Genomic DNA, 22,572 nt, shown 5'->3' with positions numbered 1-22,572 from the left:
AGCAAATAAAAAGTAAAATAAAATAACTGATTTTGTTTTGCAATAAAACAAGAGAATGAATTCTGTGTAGGTACTCTACTGTCAGTAATTACAGGTTCATTTCAATTAATTAATATAGCATTTTTATATATATTCCTTAGACTGCTTTTTTATTTGAACCTTTTTGACTAATTAAGACCAAGGTATCTCACCGAGGCTTTCTGCTGCCAGGCAGAATTATCTAATTAATATGTAAGTCGCACAGTGCACTTGAGTTTCAGTGATAGAGAACTCCCGGAAGAAAAACAATACCTCAAGCAAACAATGTAACAAGTGCTTTAGGGTCTATGAAAGTACACGTTTAAATTAACACATTCTGCTAAATTGTACTTTATACAATAAAAATATTTAGTAAAATTATCTTCTCTAATTATCTTCTCTCTAGGAAAATCGATATAGTTATTAGAAATGTACATACATTAAAAAATAGCCATACACAGTATGAATTGTCCTACAGTTTTATGCCATGCCCACCATCCATACATCACTAACAGTGATAAAATGTCTGAATCAGTGAAACTACGAGCTTTAAATAGACTATAATTACTTTAGTCGGTTTCACTCACTCCATTGGCAGAGAATCTTGTTAGGTTAAGTGACACCAAATATCATTAAAGAGTGTATAACTACAGTCTGGCGCATGCCACATCAGAGTATGATGAGGCTTCTGCCACAACTCTTCAAATCGCTTCCCTATCGAGACCTCAAAGACTAATTGAAGTGATTTCAGGTGTTCAGTAAGACATGCGACAGACAGCGAGGAGTCTTTACAAAAATCAGCCATCTTCTATAAGTAGTCCCCACAGTCCCCCTCCTCAGCTGGTGCTTTACTCACATAAAGGGGAAGTGTGACATCTAGTGTCTCTCATAGTAATAACATCTTGGATTTGTGCAGCTAAATGATGCATGGTTATTCTGGGATGCACATTATTTTAGTCTGGTTCTAAATGATACAACCAAATCAGTACCTCAGGAAGTCTGTTTCTTTTCTTTACTTGAGAAGCTATGCATCTTCATGTCAGGCTCATGCATTCACAACAAATAGCTATATGTTCAGCAAGAAATGTATAGATGCCCGCCCAGAGAGCTTCACCCAAGCTTGATGATATGGAGGCATTTTGCACAATATGATGGACGGGCTACTTACAGTGTTCCATGTTCTCAAAGATGCTGCTAATGGGAGAAGTGGGGAAAGGTCTGTGGAGGCTTGGGGACTACGTGCCCAAATTGACTTACCTTTCATTATGCTTCTAGCTACATTCCACAAACCTTTGGGCACCTCCAAGATTCTACTCAATTCCATTCAATGCAATTTTATTTATATAGAACCAGATCACAACAACAGAGATGCTTCAAGATGCTTAATGTTGCAATGTAAAGACCCTACAATAACATAAAGAAACCCCAACAATTAGACCACACCCTATAAGGAACCAGTGGTGACTGTGGAAAGGAAAAAGGAAGAAACCTCCAGCAGAGCCAGGCTCTGGGAAGGATAGTCATCTGCCGCAACCAGCAGGGGGCTATCTGGCATACTTCAGTCACCATCACTGGATCTAGCTCTATCAAAAGCTGTTCAGCTTGTTGAAGTACTTCAGGACACATCTCAGAATTAAAAAGATTACTCAGTTTTTGATGAGTTATGGAGAGAGGTCTTAGGCAGCTCACAAACACAGTATTAGTATTGGAATAGTGGGGGGAAAATGGCATCAGATGACCAGCTCCAGACTAAAAGGCTCAGCTGTTGGTAAGAGTGACCAATAGGACAAAGATGGTTTAAGAAATTGCATCTTCAATCCAATCCTTGACTCTTTGACTGGTGACTTGCAGAAGCATTTCTTCAAGCCCAACTGCAATTTGAGAGGTGTTCAGACACTCCATCCTAACAGTGACAGCTTTTTATAAGAATTTCTGCTTTGTTTTCTTATTTGCAGAGATATATGACTTGGATGATCTCAAACATGAGCTGCACACAAGTCAAAAGGATTTTGTAAAAACTGACCAGGATACTGGAAATACTTAATTTCTTGAACCTTTCAAAAAGGTGTAAGTGAATTACAAGTAATTTGATGAGATTATGTGGTCTGTAGATTTTTAAATTATGCATATCTACTGAGCATTTGTATTAATGCACAACACGACAGAGGAACTATTAGCACTTTGAGCATTTACTCTTGCAGCCCTACACCTTTTTAAATGTACTGCGACAATACATACAAAATGTATGTACAGTGCCCCAGGAAGGCACTACTCCATATTGAACTCGGATTTAGCCAAGTGTCCTCAGACAGTCTGTTGGAAGGAGAAAACATCCTATCTGGAAAGATTGTTTTCACAGTATGACAAAAACTAATTACAAGCAATAAATTAATTTCACGCTACTGCTTTAGAATTAATTGCATCCTTACAGAAGTAACTGGAAGTGATGGTTCAAACGGGCCTGATAAGGGTGGACACACAAAATAGTCTATTGAATTTTGTGGCTTATCAGTGTCATTGCTTTGCGTAGGAAGGCATTTCATAGCAATTAAAGAAAATAATCTAAAATTCTCTTTGTTGTTATTTTAATTGCTGGTTGGGTATTTTTGTCATGCATTTCCAGCAGCACGTATTGCATTAGGGCAGCTGTGCATGCTGTTTTGTACAGCAGGCCCTTCTTATGTTTGTTATGGGGGGTTTTGTTTTGTTTTTATATATAAAAATGTGTGAAAATAAAATCTTTGTAGTGAACTAGTAAGGCAGGATAGGGTCTTTTTAATTTTGATGAAACTGCCACGTCAATCTCTCCCACCCTGCTTCTCAGTTTAAACATACTTGAGACATATCACAGTCATTGAGTGGTCAGCACCTATAATTAAACTGTCAAATGATTTTGCTTATCGGCTATCTTTCACACCCTTGATCTCGAGGCTAAGTCATCACTGTGAGCAATTCCAGAGTCATGAGTTCATAACACCAAAAGAGTTGCTATATTAGCAAGTTTTAAACATCTAAACTGCTTGAAAAGAAAAGAATCAGGGTTATGGCTTTAAAAATACTTAGGAATCTGAAACAAAGACACTTTTTATTGCAGATTACTACAAGATCAGTCATCAACAAAAGGGTTTTACCTTAGTAGAGAACATTTCCTTTTTAAAATATGGGTAGAAGAGCTGCTTTCTCTGCTTGGATCGCATTCTTCAGATATTTGGGTTAAGCTTTTTTTTGTGGAGGGGGGTCATTATTTTCAGTTAGGTGACTTATGTTCAAGATCACCTAATTAGTCCCTTTGGGATTTTGAGCAAAAACCCTTCATGTTCACATGTTGTTCACATCTCCCCATAATTGTGACAGTATTATTTTAATCTGTACAGATATTGTTGCATTTCTTTCACTGTTTGATCAGGGTGACATTTTTTCCAGGAATTAATTTCACCATTTGTTCTTCTCTCTGCCATCATATTTTATACTCATCATCACAATGTGACAGATGGCCCTTTCCAGAGCCTGCGATTGCATATTTCGAGCCTCAGGTGTCCTTTGTACGTCATCATATTGATAAATTGCATCAGAGACTGGTGACTTGTTTATAACTTCAATGCTTAATTACATTATCTATAAATTAATCCAAAGTGTTACGAGAACTCTGGGGAATTTCAGTTGAGGTTTCAATACATTTTTCATTGAATATTATTTATTCACAGAGGTTTTTGAATAACAAAGCAAAGTTTGTTATCTATACTATCTGACCATTTAAAACTAATTATTGATAATTGTTCAATTACACTAATTGGGCCATTGCATAAATTTCCTGTAACCAGAAACTTTATGTCTAAAGAAGTCATTTACTGTTTACAAAATAGAGTTTGTTACCATGATTACAGTTAGAACTTTTTAACAATAGGGTAGAACAATGTTGCCATAATAACACCAGTGCACCAACTGGATCTGCCAAAGACTGAAAGTAATTATTAGCCAAGGAGTTGAGGAGTTGGAACATTGAACTCATTGTATTACGCAAGCTATCTGTGCCCCACCCTGTAAAACATTCACCAGAGTGCACACAAAGCCCGAGCACAATAAGCAACCAGGCTGCGACCTTTCTGTACAACCAGAAAAAAAGAATGAGGACGTTTTTTTAAAAAACAAACTAAAATTTAAATAAACAGTGAAGACTATAAGCACAAACAGCAGTGCTTATAGTTGTACAGCTACATAAATGCTTATTGCATGTGTGCTGACTATGGTATTTTATAATCTTCATCTTGCACTTATAGTTCCTTTAAATGTAGAAAAAGAAAAAAACAACTGCTACTGTAGCAAAAATTAAACAACACTCTTTAATGTTAATGTCAAATTACAACTAAAACCACATAATATACATATAAGGTATACAGTTTTTTGACTGGGTTTTTCCTGTGCGGCCAGTTATATTTAGTTTCGGGCAGTGTCAGTAACACCTTACCCCTCCGGTTCACACCCTTGTGCAGATTTAAACAGGACTACTGTTGGGAATGTTGCAATAACCTGACTGACAGCGAGCTCAAACTGCACCCGTCTGACAGTCAGGGAGTTGAAGTAAATCATGGTTACACACAATTACTGTGTAAAATAGACCATTATAAATGTGTAGTTTTACATTAAATATTGTGAAATATTAGAAAAGATTATTTTGTTTCATTATTTGTTTTACTTCAAATATATCGGCAAAGCCTGAAATTCAATAAGGATAAAAAAACAGCAACATGACTGAAATAGAAATGCATTCTTTTTTTACACCAGACAACGATTAATAAACAAAGTTTTTTAAAAAAATACCAAAGTTCCTACTAACTGATAGAAAGACAAACATGTTAATACTCAGTAGCCGCATTTCAACCCAAAATAACAAGAACTTCTAGTCCCAAGAGCTTTTTTTGTCTGTACTCCCACCAATGTCTTCAGACCCACAAAGCTTAAGCAGATGTCGTGCAATTAAATATGAAAAAGCAACACCAGTTTTGTTGTTCTCCATCTCCCTTCACTGCTCTCTGATAGTTAAGTCAGAGAGCAGATAAGTTAGATAAGTTTAAGTTAATGATTACCAACAATTTATGTGGTAAACCTTGAAGGCAGTGTGATTTTTATGAGAAGTTGCTTTCCAACCAGAAACACTGCAATCCCTGGACCAAAGGCTCCTGAAGTGTCACAAAGTGCTACCCTCCAAAAATATAAAGATATGAAATCATTTTTCCAAGAACTTCATTTAGACCTTGGTTCCTGAGGTACAAACCTCCAAAAGACTGCAGTCCCTGTGGTGGAAACGCGGCTATTAACATACAACATAAAGTATGCACAACCAACAGCATCTACATCATTTTCAGTGCAAATGACTTTTACATAAAAAAAAAAACTAAAATAACAACAACAAAGCCATAAAGCAACTAAGAGCAATAGCATATACACACCAGCACCACCTGCCTGTTCTTTTTTTACATTCTTACCCCAGTAACAAGCCAAGCATTCAAACCCAATCTGCATCTTTTACAGCTTAAAGTAAACAATATTATCTGGAGTGTCACTTTTCATGTCTTTCTGCAGACCTCTGCAAGAGTTTTGAACTTTGGTCCGAGTGTGTTCAGAAAGTCAAGGTTATCATTGTCATTATTATCACTGCAGCATCCGACAGAGCCAGCTACAGAGCCACGTCCCTCGAACCCGTAGGAGTGGATGATATCATCTGCGTATCGCCCATCCTCCTCTGTTCCCATTTGGATCAATTTCTGGAAGACACAGGCAGTTTGTTATTACTCCTTGGACTAAGCCTGGACGATAGGAGCAAGCATACAACACTTTCAAAGCTGCTCGGGATATGACTGACGGACGGATATTACACATCGAGCAAACAGATCAACAACAGGTTAGAGAAATAATATCTTTCACCAAAGGCTGAGAAATATTGAGGTTTACACAGGATGCTATCACAGCTTAGAGAAGAAGATAATATTACAAATGGGAGTCAACTTATCTGTAACAGGTAACACATTATTAAACTGCAGAAAAAGAAACTTCTCATGCTCTCTTTTTCACTTTTTATGCAAACTTCTGCCACTAAAACAAATAAATAATATGTTTGTAATCATAAAATAACAATACCTGATGTAGATAGCGGCCATTTGTTTCCCAATTATACAGAAGAGCTGGGTCCATGTTGTGTTGTCTGTAGTCAAAGTCTACACCACTACCAACAAGCTGACCATAGGATTGACGATCTATGGTCATGTCATACTGGCCGGTATAGTAATCCTGCATATTAGCTGCAGAAAAATCAGTCCTTCCATGCATCCCATTCTCATGAACACCAAGGGTTCCAATAGTGCTTCCACTCTTGTTCCCGATCCATGAAGGATTCATCATTACACCCTTGACAGAACCCTTTGCTGCCTGGTCAATCTCAAAAGGGGGACCACTGATGAGACTTGCATCCTGTCAATCAAAGCAAACGTGGCAATTAAATAAATGAAGCAGAAGGGGAAAAGAAAAGAAGCAAATATGGTTTCCTTGTGAGTAACGGTAAGCCAAGGCAATGCTTCCCCATTACTGTCCTTACCACTTCGTCCCCTGGGGCCTCCGTGTTGGATTTGAGTAGGATTCCTCCTGTGTCTGCTGAGTCGTCAAGTTGCAACTTCTCTCTCTTTGTTAGACAGAAAAATGCAAGGAGCAGGACTGCAACAACAAAGCAAGCGTGTTCAAAATGACAGCTCACAGAGTACTTTTATGCGCGGTAAGCGTCACAAGAATGAGCATAGCAGCATTATACACTACACTATTGTATGCAAAATTGCTTTTTGCATATTGGAAACTGAACAAACTACGAAAGAACCTCCAGCTAACCCTTACTACTTATAATTACAGTGGAAGACTCACAGAGCAGTAGGAGGAGGGCCACAGGCAACAGCATAGTCAGTATTCCCTGCGGTCCGAGCGACACAGACCTGTCCTTGCCAGGGCAGACGCCATTCTTGCACTTGCAGACTCTCAGATTCACTGTCTGTGTTTTGCCACTGCCCTGAAGATCTGTAACAGTCAGGTCAACGGTGTGCATCCCCAAATAAAGCGGTTTGAGCTGCTCCAATGTAGCTGCAGTGTCTAAGAAGGAAACGCGTGATAATTATAAAGACTCAAGCTTAACCAAGAAAAGCAACAAAAAAAGACTGAAAGACTTGTTTCAGGCTACATCATGTGACTTTAACATATACTTAATACTAAGATTTGTAATAAAATATTTATACTTCATAAAACAGAGTATTACTGTGTGAATGTATGTGATTTATGATTTTACTGTCCATGCAGTAAAACCCATGTCCACATTTTTAGCCCCCAACATATACTAATCTACTCGTTTTCAAAAGTGCACAAACAAAACAAAAGATGCGTCGACAAGTTCACGCAGTTCCAAGTCTTTTTCTCAACTACATTTGTTCTTCATTACATATTTACTTCTGAAAACCGAGTATTCAGAGAGTTGTGAAACAAAACAGCTCCGCAACACCCCCACATATTTGTTTCTTTTCTCACCACTGGAATGATACCATGTCACATTTTGGATCATGCTGTACATAGCGTACTACAAGCATTTGTAAAGAATTCTTTTCGTTCCCGTTTGATTAAAAAGATACACTTTGCACTTCATCGTGTACAAAGACAGCCACTTACCATTAAGACTTTTCACAGACCATGTGCCATCTTTGTTATTTGGTAAACTGAAGGTGAATGGAGAAGAAAAGGGACTCTGATCTTTGTCTTCGGCCACCACCACCACAAAGCCGAGCACTCCATCCTTCTGACACAACGTGAGCTCACTAGGAATCGTAGGAATGTTGTCGTTTTCATCCTCCACCCAAATGACAACTGTTCCTGTTGCTGACTTGGAGCCTGAAACACAACAGCATTACTGGTTCTCACGTAGTCGTGTGGACATGTTGGCACACAGGAACAATGGAACACGCCATTTTCATTACAATAACGCGGTGTGCAAGTTTTAAGTTCTGCCAAGCACTGGGATATGTGCCCAATTTCCACAAAACACTCGAAGGAACATGAGTCATTGTAAATGACTAGCCACTTGATTTTTTTTCCAACAGGTTTTATCTTGTCAACAGGTGTTCTCATGAAAAATAAAGCCGTTCAGACAAACAGCTCAAGGTGGAGCTTGTACTTTTAACAACTTAGTCACACAAATGATACCTTAAATGATCTGGCAAATATTCATCAGGTAATATAGAATTGAGTACAGAAAGGACCACTTGTGTATTGTTGAAGGTTGTGTTTTCTTCATCAGTACTGAAGTGCCCACAAAAAACTTACTAGCATCAACAGCCCTCACTGTGATGTTGTAAAACCCATCGTGAACAAGCGGTGACTCTCTGTCAATTGTGTTTGCCACCCTCAGCTCTCCCGTGTCTTTGTCGACATTGATCCAGGAGCCCGGGTCTGTAACCTTGAAATACCTAAGAGACAAAAAAGTACTTGTGCATTACTCGCATGTTCACTTTTGTAGTCCAAGTCACAAGAACATTAAGTGTTATTGGGGCAAATTGAAGTCCTTACTTGATGCCTTTGCTGCTCTTGGTCTCAGGGTCTGTAGCTGTATAAGTTCCTATCACTGTGCCATTTGGTGTGTTCTCTTTGACATTGAAGCGGATCGAAGGAGCAGAGAATTCTGGGCCTTCATCGACATCGGTGACACTGACCTTCACAGGGATGGAGTTCCAACTGGCGCTGCCGCCACTCAGCGGTGCTTGATTTTGTGCCGTGATCTGAAGCTGTACACTGTTCGTCTTCTCATAATCTAATGGCTGAAAAAAAAGGAAGACATTTAAAAGTTTATGACTATAAATCAGTTTTATAAAGCCGGACTTTCCGTTAGATGTGATCCATGTAAAATGCTACTACCAACATTACTAAATGATAATAATGAATTTAATAAGAAGTCAGTCTCACCTTTGAGACGTACAGAAGCCCTTCATTTGTTTGGGGGTCAGTAACAATCCTGAAATTTCCATTTTCATTTCCTTGAGTAATGACAAACTTTGATATCCAGTTTGGTGTGTTTATCAAATCTTTATCTTGAACTGGAATCCGAAGTAGAAGTTTTTCACTTTCATTCTCTTGCACAGCGACATCATACTAAAAGAAAAAACACGTTTTTTGGGGGGGGAGGGGAGATTACTAAACAACCAATGTTCATGGAAAATAAGTATGACAAATGTAAGTATTAGTTATTCAGCCAGATTAGATACTGACAGTTTTTTCAAACACTTACAGATGTTTTCATGAAGGTTGGCGGGTTGTCATTGATGTCACTCAGAACAATTGTTGCTGTTGATGTGGCAACCAGACCATTTGCTGCACCATCCATATCCTGGATTTGTACAACCACCAAATGGTTGTCTGTTAACTTAAAAAGAAATGTTGCAAAAATATCATAAGGAAAATATGTTTATAAAGCACTTGTATCATCTTCTTCAAAGCTATTTTCATTTAAATAAAGTTCACAGGTTTCACTGATGCAGAAGCAGTGCTCACCTCTCTGTCTAGGGTGTTGGTTTTTGTTGTGATGACACCTGTTTTCGGGTGAATGGCAAACATGGCTGTTCCAGTTAGGAGTGTATACCTAATCTTCACATGGTCGGTGCCAATTTGGTCTTTGTCGGTTGTATTCACCTTTCCCACCACAGTCCCTGTATTGGAAACCATGATCATTTAGAGCAACTGCACTGAAAGTCAAACACCACAGACTTATCTGTTACTGTATTTTGCTTTTCTCACCTACACTACAGTGCTCAGGAACCGTAAACTGTAGTGGACCTACAAACTCCGGTGGATTGTCATTTACATCATCTACAATCACTTTCAATGGCAGTTTATCATCTCTCTCCTGATTTGTGTTCCTGTCCCAAGCACGCACCACAAACTATAAACGAAAAAGACAAACATGTAAGCAAAGTAAAAGGCAAAAACATTATAAGACATATATAAATTGTGTCACTTCCAGGTTTGAGTGAACAATATAAAAAAAATGCATAATAGAGAATCAAAACTAACAAGTTGACAATCCGTAATTATTTTATTTAATGATAAATCGTTCTTTTTGAATGACTGCTGAACAGTAATGCAACTGACTAAAAACCTTTCATGTTCACACTCACACTATATATTGGGAACGCCTCACGGTCCACTGATTGGAGCAAGAGCAGATCCCCTGTGTCTCTGTTCAGTCTGAACACTCCAGTTGGATATGTAGTGACTCCTTCTCCTTCGATAGTATAGAACAAATTATATTTGGCTGAGGTATCTGACACCAGCTACAGGAAAAACCAAATAAAACACACATATTAAAGAAAACAAAAACAACTAAAATTCTGCTATTCAATTTTCATAAAGCAGCCTACTGTGAGCTCTTTCAGCTCGTAGCGTTATTAAATAGATCAAAACTGTAGACAGTTTCCAATCTGACATGCTGGTAATGTAACTTAAAAAAGAACATCAAAGGAAATAATCACTTTGTCGGCTGAATTTAATTAACAGGTGTGACTCCTGAAATAATCAGATAATTTAAGGGGGGAAGTGAGAAAAGAGAACAATGTGTACTGAAAATAAACATTTAAATAGCACAGTGCTTATAAATGATATGAATTACACATTTAATTTACCGTTTCGATTATTTTTGGATAGGGTCCTTCATAATTCTCCACTACAGTGAGGTTCGGAGGTGCCCAGCGTCTTTTAGACCGACTCAGGAATCTTTGGACTCGTTGCTGTGAAATTCCAACAAGTCAGGATATGTTAGAAAAAAAAAGCACCATGCTTTCTGAGCTGTATAAACGGCTCACAATATGCAGTTGCCTTACATGTTTTTTCAGCATTGTACTGCGGACAAGGTGAACTTCCATCTTACTTTCCGGTCCACTATTGTTCTGAGCAAACACAAAAAATGTCCGTCCGCTTTCTGCCACTGAGACAGACGTTAAAGCTACCACTGCTCCATTACTGTTTATTGTAAAACTCGGGTCCTTCACAGTTAACTGCGTTGATTTGGCATCACAGCCGACGGTTTCAACTGAAAACCGAGAAAGAGAAAGTTAAAAAGAGCCATAAAACACAAAACAGTCGGCCTACAACACTTTTTCACACAGACGGAATGAAAAAAAAAAGTAAGCAGAGCAGCACCTTTTGCTACTTGGTATTCAGGTGGAATTGTTTCAGGTACAATTACGTAGAGAGAACTCGAGAGAGAGCACGACTCCACACAGGACAGGATCTGAAGGTGAAAGTGAGTTTCAAACTGGCTTGTCGCGTTTAAAAGTTGCTATAGCAAACAGCACTGACAGAAGTAACCGACAGCAAAGCGTATTGGTGATGTAGGAGTGCTATAAAACTAAACTAGACGCACTTACCAGCATTAGGCAGATGGTGGAAATTAAAACTCTCCCCATCTTTGGAAGAAAAAAAAGTAAAAGGCTGACTTTGTCCTGGGTCCAAGTGGGGAGAGTCCGGTTAGTGTTTCAGAGTAATAGAAAACAAATGCGTCTAGTCTACTCGAGAGTTTCGTCTCTTGTCTGTTGCTTCACTTCTCTGTTAATGCGAAAAGGCAGGCGTTTCTCAGACGGCTCTATCTGTCGCTGCTGGGTGAGTCAGCAGACACACCTTTGCTGACACACCCAAGTGAAATTTCAAACAAGCGAAGTACCTTTGGGCTGTGCTCGCTGGTGTCTGCTGAGAAAGCCAACTCCCTCAAAGCTGCTGATATTCGCGTTTTTCCCGCCAGCAGGGGGAAACATTACTCTTTTACTGGAAGACATTAAACCGCTCTTTTATTTCCAATTAAAGAGTTTTAGCAGGAGTATAAGAGCTAAAATACATATAATTAAAGCTTTAAGCACTATTTGTATACATCCATGCATATAACGCAAAAACAATAGTCGTATACTAGCGCATGCTGCAGGTACACTTATTTGAAGAAATACTGGTCTGTCTGCTTTTTTTTTTTCTTTTGTCAAGACTTGTTCCAGGTCTACACAGAAAATTGACCCCTACGTCCTCCTCTCTCCTTTAGCTCTACTCTGTAGGAGGAGCACACTTGAGCTCCTCTCTGAACACCACAGGAATTTGAGCCGAATGAACCCTGGTGTGGGAGAGGCTGTGGTTCCCACAGCAAAACGCTCACAATCTTTAGAAACTGCTGATAAAAGTGAAGAGACAAAAACGATGGACCTATGTCCATCTGGATATACTTTAATAGTTAGATTGTTATTAAAGGAGCTTTTTGAAAGCAGGATATATGGGTCTGCAACAGGAAAGGTGAGAAAAATGTCAGGAAGACGGTGGGAGTCATGGGCGTGGACATAATGAAGACTTTAAGGCTTTAACGCTTTACCAGCAAATGCAAAACAGACACAGTAAAACCCCATGCGATGTTATTCCCGAGATAAAAAAAGTAAAAGCTAACTGCTATCGTACTCAGGCTTCTGTGTGTTCTCAGAATTAAAAGTCTAAACAAGCCTATGTGTAACAAACTTATCACATTTCCAGTTATTCAGCTGGTTTAATCATTACTGATGAAATATCCCCCACAGTATCCTGATAAGATTACTCATAACTGATGTTTTTAGATTGTACTTGCAGAGTTGTGCAGTGACGAGAAAGCATGTAACCTTTCTCTGGAAGACATTTTCCTTTTTTAGGTTCAAATGAAATTCCTAAGATGTCATATGACCTCATGCATTTTACTCCCAAAATGCAGTTTTCTGTTAGTTTGAACTCATCTGTTACGAAATGGTGTGTTTTGCCAAGACTCCACGTAAATGCTGGGGAGCTAAGACATGATGTTGTGAGATGCAGTGTTTTAAAGGAAGTGAAAAGCTTACAAAGGGAGTATAAAGGTATCTGAGCTGCCACTTCACTGGGTGTGGACAACACATGTTCAAGTCCCGCACATGCAAGGTTTCCTACCACTGCTTTGAAAGCACACACTAGTATGCATTAAGCAGGTTTTGTGTTCTAAGTGCTTATTAATGTTGCATTAATACTGATAATTAGATGCTAGTTATGAGGATTCTTCAATGAAATTGAATATTTTTATTTCATTTGTTAACATTTAATCCCAAAAAATACTCTTGCCATGCAACCCTGCTTTAATTAAAGATTAATCTTGTGTTTATTAATGTCAGATAGGCTTGCTATATATTCTAAATAGTTCTATAGTTCAAAATTTGATATAAAAACTTATTATCAGCAAATTATTGACTTGAGTCAAGTTTGATCCTGAACATACTGCGAGGACATGAAATATCAACAGTACACAAGGGTTAATTCAGCGGCTCGGTTTATGACTGTGACACACGTTACAAAGTTTCTGGATCCACCCAAAGCAGCTACAACACCCAGTTTTCTCCACCCTTTGCATGAGTATCAAATAAAGTACTCGCGTCATCACGTGTACGAAAGTAGTATTCTACTGAAACCATTTGAGGATTAATTCACTGATGCCAAAGTCATTATTACTAATACCTTTGTGATTTGTAGCGTGTACTCTGTAATCTAGACTGATCATTCTGAAACGTGAAATGATTTCCTGAAAGATTTTCCTCTAGAGCAGTCACCTGTGTCTACATAGACATGTTGAATTAGTCTGTGTTCATAAGGACTAATACATCAACCAGTTATTTGATCAGTGCACAAGCAAATATCCTTCTGTATGTATTCCTGAATGTTTACTGCACTCAAATCGGCCAAAGAGGTTTCAGTGTTGTTGTTGTTTCTCAGAGTTTCGGTGTTGTCAGCTTACTTCTGCTGCATTTCAAAACTCACTTTTAGTTTGGCACCGCATAATTTAAGAGCCTCGTTTTTTTCTGTCTCCTGCTTTTCATGATCTGTTATAAATGATCTGTCATAAATCATGTGACACCATCAAAACCACTCTCTGTGTTTTTAAATACTAAGAAAGCCATGGAATGAATGATTGATTGCTTATAAAAAAAAAAACAGCAATTGCATAATTCCCCCATATTATGTGATATATTGCCTCCGTGGTGCTCCCTACCACCCAAAAGTCATTGGGAATTCTTGGTAACAGCCAATGGTTTTTCAGTCTGCTGCTACAGATCTATCAGCATTCAGAGTTGTGGCCAACCAGCACTTGTATCACCACCAAGATTTCACTTAGACTCCACCAAGAAACCCAATCTATTCACTAACTAAGACATTTTAAAAAAAGTCAGTTATAGTATTTCTCATTGCAAATAATACCAGCATAAGCTATGTTTGCGACTTGTGATACCATATATCACAACCTATTGTATAGCTTGTTGCAAAAAATATGCATACATGGCACAAAACATCAGGATCGACATAACAAGGTGGTCATGACTAGATATAAATGGTGATAATATAATATACACAGGTGGCTCAAGCCAAATTCTTGGAATTTTCCTTTTTTTTCTGGCATTTCTTTCTCACCATTATGGTTGTGAATCTTACTTCATGGGATAGGTCGTCTAAATCGAAATCAAGCAAGGTTAGAGAGAGCAATGAAGGAAGGCCATGGCCATAATCCATGATGCCAGAGAGAACCCTGAATAGCATAAAAATGTGTGAAAATGAAAAGAAGAAGACCACAGATTCATGCATATAGTGTAGTGAAGGAGGACATGCAGAGGGTGTCATGGTCCTGGGTCGTGTGACCCAGTGTTTTATGCATCTTTTGTATTTATTTATGCTTTAGCTTAGTTCGTCTAGTTAATTTCTAGGGTGCTGTTTAGCCCTTTGTTTCTTAGTTGTTTGTCCTCTCCCTGTACTCAGTCTCCCTGGTTCATGCGTCTACCTGTCATGCGTCATGTCTGCGTGGTTATATTTAGTTCATGTCATGTCTAATCTCCATGTTTCCTCTTTTACTTTGAAAGTCTGTATTCAATGTCAGTGTATTTAGTTTCACTTCTCCTGTCCTGTCTTTAGGTTCATGTGTGTCAGCTGTGCTCCCATGTGTGGCCACTTCCCCTGATCATCCCTCATGTGTATTTAGTCTCTGGCTGTTTCCCAATTCAGGGTCTGCAGCCTTAAAGGCCGGATTTTAAGGCCGATTACGTCACTGCGACGCAACGAAGGCTGTCCCAATTCAAAGGCTGCTCAAAATGCGGCCCTCAAATGCGTCCTTAATTTCCCTGAATTTTAAGGACGTGGCGGTGTAGACTTCGTGGCCCAACATATCCCAGAATGCATAGCGCGGCGGTGGATGTGGATAATTTTGCCGAAAAAAAACGGCGGATGAAGGGCGGCCGAAGAGTAAACTTTAAGTAAGTACTGAATATTATGTCACTTATCTATGTGCAAATGTTTAATAACAAAGAACATTAAAACATTACTGCTGGCCACATGTCGGCAAAGTTATGTGACATTAGTGACATTTGTACTAACTTGGTTTTAAAGCCTTTACTTCAAAATATACGCCGTTCAATAGCTGAGCTTAATCTTACAGAGAATGATCAAAGCTCATGTAGAAACAAACAAACAAATGAACAAAAGATTTTCTCCTTCATTTCTGTCAAACAAAGCTGTATGAAACGTTTCCAGCTGTTAGTATCATGGTTGCTGGGCAACCTGGGCAGCGCAACGGAGGCTAGACCGTCCCATTTCACAAGCCTCGCACTTCCGGCCTTAGCGGTCTTTAAGTACGCGGCCCTTGAACATCGTTGAGGCTGCGTACTTTAAGGCTGCAGACCCTGAATTGGGATACAGCCTCTGTGTTTCATGCAGTCTGTGTCGCGTCGTCTGTGTTCCCACCCTCCATGTCCTCACAGCCAGTCTTTACAGTCATCGTCATGGTTTTCTGAGTCTTCATAGCTTATCAGTATCTGCTTCCAGTTTAGTTTAAGTTCAGTTTAGTCACGGTATTTCTGCTTTGTTTGAAACCTGTCATCAGCCATAATAAAGGCTCGCTTTCAGTTTAAGTTTACTCTGGTCTACTCTCTTGTGTTCGCACCTGGGTCCACCACACACACCACCACACGGTCTGTCTCCTCAGATCGTGACAGAGGGCTTGTGTGTGAGAGGAGGATAACAGGGATAATGTGAGATGGAGGCAGATGATCCATAGTGGCGACCCTTAAGGGTACAGTCAAAAAAGAAGATTATTATTTCAACCTGAGATTCCTTGCCTTTGGCCCATTTTGTGTGAAGAACATATAAAATATTTAAGTGGCTTCAGACTCTCACCAACCCACCCAGCCCTCACATGTTCGAGTCCACTGAACCGAAGGGTCATACAAGGCTAGAAGCACTTTGCCCTTTCACCCTGTCCTCCTCCTAGATCACCTGCTATTAGTATTTCTGTGTACATTTGGTCTGTGTGAGTGTGTGTGTGTGTTTATTGTTCTAAGGTGAATCTACCTTCACATCTCACCTACTATTGTTAAGTTGTTGCCATGGTTTAACTGTTGTAAATTTTAAGATGGTAAACAATACTGAGATATATAATCACAGTCCTAAATACACTCCATTTACTTTAAATACGAACTAGTGTGGCTTCAGGGCAGTAACCAGCTAAAATAAACAAAACAGCAATGAACCAGTTAAACCTACTGTGCAATCCTATGACTGATTCCTTATCAAAGTGAAACTGGAACAACGACAAAACAAACAAAGTCTACACAATCTCTTAGGGCAGCAGATCAGCATGTCCCTGTAAAAAATAAAAGTAAATAAAAATTGCTGTATGGCAGTTGCAAACCTGAGTTAAGCCTTTTATTGATAATAGCAATAACAAATTGAAATTTGGGTAACTGTCAATATTAGAGATATTTTTACCCAGAATCCATTTTGCAGAATATCGACTGCTGGATTTTTATTGTCACAGTGTTAATGCCTTTGTGGATGTTTGGTTCTCCAAGCTCACCACTTTTACACTCTTTAAGAATATAACAGGCAGTTTCTCAAAACATATTACCAGGAACCCTCCAAACCTCTTCGTTTTGCACTGTCTTGGTTTTTAATAAAATGCTGACTTTCTTTTGGGACCTTCTGGATGAGTAGTCAGTGGACTCTTGGAGTAATTATGGTTGGCCAGCAATTCCTGGGAAGATTCACCACTGTTCCAGTATTTCTCCAATTGTGAATAACGGCTCTCACCGTGGTTCTCTGGAGTCCCAAAGCCATAGAAATGGCATTGTAAGACTTGCTGCTGCTTTAGGTGGTGAAACAATGTGTAGATTTTTGAGGTTTTTAGCATGCTTTACTTTGTCAGAGAGGGTTCCATTTAAGGGATTTGCTGCTCTTCGTCTCAGGACACTGACATTCACAGGGATGGAGTTCCAACTGGCACTGCTGCCATTCAGCGGTGCTTGATTTTGTGCTGTGATCTGAAGCTGGACATTGTTGGTCTTCTCATAATCTAATGGCTGAAAAAAAGAGACATTTAAAAGTTCATGAATATAAATTCGTTTTATAAAGGCGGACTTTCCGTTAAATGTGATCCATGTAAAATGCTACTACCAACATTACTTCAATTTTATTTATGTAGCGCCAAATCGCAACAACAGTCACCTCAAGGCGCTTTATATTGTACCGTACAATAATATAAGATTGTTATAATGATAATAATGAATTTAATAAGAAGTCAGTCTCACCTTTGAGACGTACAGAAGCCCTTCATTTGTTTGGGGGTCAGTAACAATCCTGAAATTTCCATTTTCATTTCCTTGAGTAATGACAAACTTTGATATCCAGTTTGGTGTGTTTATCAAATCGTTATCTTGAACTGGAATCTGAAGTAGAAGTTTTTCACTTTCATTCTCTTGCACAGCGACATCATACTAAAAGAAAAAACACGTTTTTTTGGGGGGGAGGGGAGATTACTAAACAACCAATGTTCATGGAAAATAAGTATGACAAATGTAAGTATTAGTTATTCAGCCAGATTAGATACCGACAGTTTTTTCAAACACTTACAGATGTTTTCATGAAGGTTGGCGGGTTGTCATTGATGTCACTCAGAACAATTGTTGCTGTTGATGTGGCAACCAGACCATTTGCTGCACCATCCATATCCTGGATTTGTACAACCACCAAATGGTTGTCTTTTAACTTAAAAAGAAATGTTGCAAAATATAATAAGGACAACATGTCAATGCTATTTTCATTTAAATAAAGTTCACAGGTTTCACTGATGCAGAAGCAGTGCTCACCTCTCTGTCTAGGGTGTTGGTTGTTGTTGAAATGACACCTGTTTCCGGATGAATGACAAACATGGCTGTTCCAGTTAGGAGTGTATACCTAATCTTCACATGGTCGGTGCCAATTTGGTCTTTGTCGGTTGTATTCACCTTTCCCACCACAGTCCCTGTATTGGAAACCATGATCATTTAGAGCAACTGCACTGAAAGTCAAACACCACAGATTTATCTGTTACTGTATTTTGCTTTTCTCACCTACACTACAGTGCTCAGGAACCGTAAACTGTAGTGGACCTACAAACTCCGGTGGATTGTCATTTACATCATCTACAACCACTTTCAATGGCAGATTATCATCTCTCTCCTCAATTGTGTTCCTGTCCCAAGCACGCACCACAAACTATAAACGAAAAAGACAAACGTGTAAGCAAAGTAAAAGGCAAAAACATTATAAGACATATATAAATTGTGTCACTTCCAGGTTTGAGTGAACAATATAAAAAAAATGCATAATAGAGAATCAAAACTAACAAGTTGACAATCCGTAATTATTTTAATTAATGATAAATCGTTCTTTTTGAATGACTGCTGAACAGTAATGCAACTGACTAAAAACCTTTCATGTTCACACTCACACTATATACTGGGAACGCCTCACGGTCCACTGATTTGAGCAAGAACAGATCCCCTGTGTATTTGTCCAGTCTGAACACTCCAGTTGGATATGTAGTGACTCCTTCTCCTTCGATAGTATAGAACAAATTATATTTGGCTGAGGTATCTGACACCAGCTACAGGAAAAACCAAATAAAACACACATATTAAAGAAAACAAAAACAACTAAAATTCTGTTATTCAATTTTCATAAAGCAGCCTACTGTGAGCTCTTTCAGCTCGTAGAGTTATTAAATAGATCAAAACTGTAGACAGTTTCCAATCTGACATGCTGGTAATGTAACTTAAAAAAGAACATCAAAGGAAATAATCACTTTGTCAGCTGAATTTAATTAACAGGTGTGACTCCTGAAATAATCAGATGATTTGAGGGGGGAAGTGAGAAAAGAGAACAATGTGTACTGACAATAAACATTTGAATAGCACAGTGCTTATAAATGATATGAATTATACATTTAATTTACCCTTTCGATTAGTTTTGGATAGGGTCCTTCATAATTCTCCACTACAGTGAGGTTCGGAGGTGCCCAGCGTCTTTTAGACCGACTCAGGAATCTTTGGACTCGTTGCTGTGACATTCCAACAAGTCAGGATATGTTAGAAAAAAACGCACCATGCTTTCTGAGCTGTATAAACGGCTCACAATATGCAGTTGCCTTACATGTTTTTTCAGCATTGTACTGCGGACAAGGTGAACTTCCATCTTACTTTCCGGTCCACTATTGTCCTGAGCAAACACAAAAAATGTCCGTCCTCTTTCTGCCACTGAGACAGACGTTAAAGCTACCACTGCTCCATTACTGTTTATTGTAAAACTCGGGTCCTTCACAGTTAACTGCGTTGATTTGGCATCACAGCCGACGGTTTCAACTGAAAACCGAGAAAGAGAAAGTTAAAAAGAGCCATAAAACACAAAACAGTCGGCCTACAACACTTTTTCCAAAAAAAAAAGTAAGCAGAGCAGCACCTTTTGCTACTTGGTATTCAGGTGGAATTGTTTCAGGTACAATTACATAGAGAGACCTCGGGAGAGAGCACGACTCCACACAGGACAGGATCTGAAGGTGAAAGTGAGTTTCAAACTGGCTTGTCGTATTTTAATGGTGTTAATGCTTCTGAGCATTAACTTTGTTGCTATAGCAAACAGCACTGACAGAAGTAACAGACAGCAAGCATTAAGAGAAATGTATTGTAGGCGAGACTGAGGATCACTGCAGCCCTTTGTGTATCTGCAATTACAGCTCACAGAATATTTGTGCTGGGATTGTTACATATTGACATTAAACCTTGTGTATCAACTACAAATATTTATCAGTATATCACAATTGTAATTCAGTTAATTTCCCTCTCACAGCGATAATGCTTTTATCACTGACTGTCTTGAAAAGCTGAAAAATGAGTAGTACAGGGAAAATGCAGTTATTTTTTATCCGTAGGATAGCTTTAACACTTTTTAATAAGATTTTACAATCCTCCCTACCCCAGTTATGCATACTTAAAACTAGTTGTAGCAGTATAGTGGTTTAAAGTTAGCATAGTTGGAATGCCTTAAATTTTACCTAAGACATGGCTCTTTAAAAAAAAATACAGGTTACATGACTTAACAAGTATCAGTACTAATCAAAGTAGACAAGTGATGAAATAAAATACTGGAAATCATCGATTTTACTGTAAACTCTGAATTCTTCTTCATACAGCTTTGCAATTTCACTTGCAAGGTCAGAGTGAGTTTTCGTACATGGAACTAATTACATGTAAGGTAATCCCTACTTACTTAGCTTTTGCGTTGAACCTTTGTTATAATACCCATGGTCATCCCTAACAGTGGAATAAAGAAAACTAGAAACACTTACCAACATTAGGCAGGTGCTGGAAATAAAACATTTTGCCATTTTTGAATAAAAAAGAAGACGCTTTGTCACTTGTCTGTGCCCCCGCTTCTAACAGGTGGTCATTTATCAGCTGCAGTATCTGTTGCAACAAGTGAAATTTCAAACAAGCACAGTACCTTTGGACTGTGCTCCTCATTGCCAACTGTGAAAAACAACTCCCCCCAAAAGTTCCAAATATTTTTACGATATATATATATAGTTTTTTCCCTGAAACATTACTCTTTTACTGCAATACACAGCTAAAAATGTAATTTTCCCTTGCTACAAATACACGTGAGGCATGTTGCATTTATCAAAGTGACCAGGTCTCCAAAAAAGTAAATGTGAGCCAAACACTGTATTTGTGTCTGTCAATGTGGGACATGTTAGTAATGACAGGGGTTGGACAGTTTGGTGTCCAAATTAAAAAATAAAAAGGACATATATAAATGTGCCAGTATACCAGATTTGTAATTAGCATGTAAAGGTCAAATAAATGATGGTCAACTCCTTTGCTAAGTAAGGGTAAAGTGAATTTGTTCTTGTGGTCTCATTTGATACTCTTTATATACCCCTCTATTTTTTTTTTCTAGTTGCTTAACTGTCTGGGAACCATCATTGGACTTCAATATGCATCCATAGACTATCAGTTTTCTTCTTTTCTTGGTCTCATCCTCCCCACATGCTGTTTAAACCAGTGTTCTGTGTTTCCCCTTTAATTTCCCAGTTTGGTGTTGTTAGCTCCAGCCAGCTTTGTTTCATATTTTCTGTAAGCTCCAGCAGTAAAGCTGTGTTTTTTTTTTTTTAGTTTAGTTCTGCTTCTGAGTCTTGCATTTGGATCCAAATTCTACAAAGCAGGACATTGTTGACATTGCAGTTACATGAGATCACCCTATGCATTTTGCATATGAATGCATCAGTACAAAGCAATAGTAATAGTCTTATAACACTATGGCATGCTACAAGTATAGGCGCCTGTCTGCTTGTTTGTGGAGGCTTATCTCAGGTCTACACAGAGACTGACCCCTGCTTGCTCCTCCTCTCTTGACTGCAGCTCTACTGTGTAGGAGGAACAAACTTGAGCTCCACTCTGAACACCACAGGAATTTGATCTGAATGAAGCCTGGTGTGGGGGAGACTGTGTAACCACAGCCAAACACTCATTATCTCTATAAACTGTTGATAAAAGTGAAGCAGCAGAAACTCTGGCCCTACTTCATTTAAACTACGTCCAGTTCGGAAATACTCTACTGGCTTGACCTTGTTTACTAAAGCATTTTGAAGGCAGGATATATGGGCCTGCAACAGGAAAGGTGAGAAAATGTCAGGAAGACTTATGGTGGGAGTCATGGGCGTGGACATAATGAAAGTGCTTACATCTTTAACGCTTTACCAGCAAATGCAAAACAGACACAGCAAAATACCATGTGATTTTATTATATAAAAAAAACCGTTAATTATCGTTGTGCTCAGGCTTCTGTGTGTTTACAGAATTTAGAGTCTAAGCGAGCCTGTGTGGAAGACACCTATTGTACTTCTGGTTATTCAGCCGGTCTCCCTATTTCTGACTACTTTTTCCCTACAGTATCCTGGTAAGATTAGTCATAACAGATGTTTTTACATTCTATAAGTAACCATGTTTTGCTTTTGCTGAGTTGTGCAGTTTGGAGAAAGCCAAAATGTGAACTTTCTCTGAAATATTTTCAGCCATTTTTTTCACTTCCAATTAAATTCACCCAGTGTCTTTTCTGTCATTAAAACATGACTTCATCCAGTAAGCTCTTCTAGTCTGAACACATACA

At 38.7% G+C, this 22,572-nt stretch overlaps 1 protein-coding gene across 3 annotated transcripts; it reads right to left on the bottom strand.

Moving 5' to 3' along the window:
* Positions 1-4,625: 4,625 nt before the first annotated feature.
* On the bottom strand, positions 4,626-20,881 carry dsc2l (desmocollin 2 like). Of its 3 annotated transcripts, none has more exons than XM_087832470.1 (16): positions 20,753-20,881; positions 19,867-19,957; positions 19,561-19,769; positions 19,364-19,468; positions 18,860-19,015; positions 18,480-18,624; positions 18,237-18,391; positions 18,001-18,135; positions 9,001-9,186; positions 8,608-8,855; positions 8,365-8,507; positions 7,714-7,932; positions 6,925-7,146; positions 6,608-6,723; positions 6,154-6,483; positions 4,626-5,780 (listed from the first exon to the last, which is right to left on the bottom strand). In XM_087832470.1, exons 1-16 carry the CDS (start codon positions 20,789-20,791, stop codon positions 5,583-5,585), a joined length of 2,697 nt encoding a protein of 898 aa, XP_087688596.1. In that variant the 5' UTR covers positions 20,792-20,881; the 3' UTR covers positions 4,626-5,582. The 3 variants fall into 3 exon arrangements, with proteins under 3 accessions (XP_087688596.1, XP_087688595.1, XP_006786503.2); XM_087832469.1 differs by lacking the exons at positions 18,001-18,135; positions 18,237-18,391; positions 18,480-18,624; positions 18,860-19,015 and adding exons at positions 9,323-9,457; positions 9,586-9,740; positions 9,829-9,973; positions 10,209-10,364; XM_006786440.3 differs by lacking the exons at positions 18,001-18,135; positions 18,237-18,391; positions 18,480-18,624; ... (3 more) ...; positions 19,867-19,957; positions 20,753-20,881 and adding exons at positions 9,323-9,457; positions 9,586-9,740; positions 9,829-9,973; ... (3 more) ...; positions 11,230-11,320; positions 11,457-11,875.
* Between the last annotated feature and the right edge of the window lie 1,691 nt (positions 20,882-22,572).

Source organism: Neolamprologus brichardi, chromosome 18 (genome assembly GCF_056152115.1).
Source record: "Neolamprologus brichardi isolate AB-2024 chromosome 18, ASM5615211v1, whole genome shotgun sequence".
NCBI classification, from domain to species: domain Eukaryota; kingdom Metazoa; phylum Chordata; class Actinopteri; order Cichliformes; family Cichlidae; genus Neolamprologus; species Neolamprologus brichardi.
This window is presented reverse-complemented; position numbering and strand designations above follow the sequence as displayed.

Bases quoted from the DNA above. Each gene is read 5' to 3' on its own strand.
- dsc2l (XM_087832470.1), bottom strand. From the start codon at position 20,791: ATGGCAAAATGTTTTATTTCCAGCACCTGCCTAATGTTG. The intron at 19,958-20,752 runs GTAAGTGTTTCT...TTTCACCTTCAG, and splicing joins CCAGCACCTGCCTAATGTTG to ATCCTGTCCTGTGTGGAGTC. The intron at 5,781-6,153 runs GTATTGTTATTT...TGTGTCTTCCAG, and splicing joins ATGGCCGCTATCTACATCAG to AAATTGATCCAAATGGGAAC.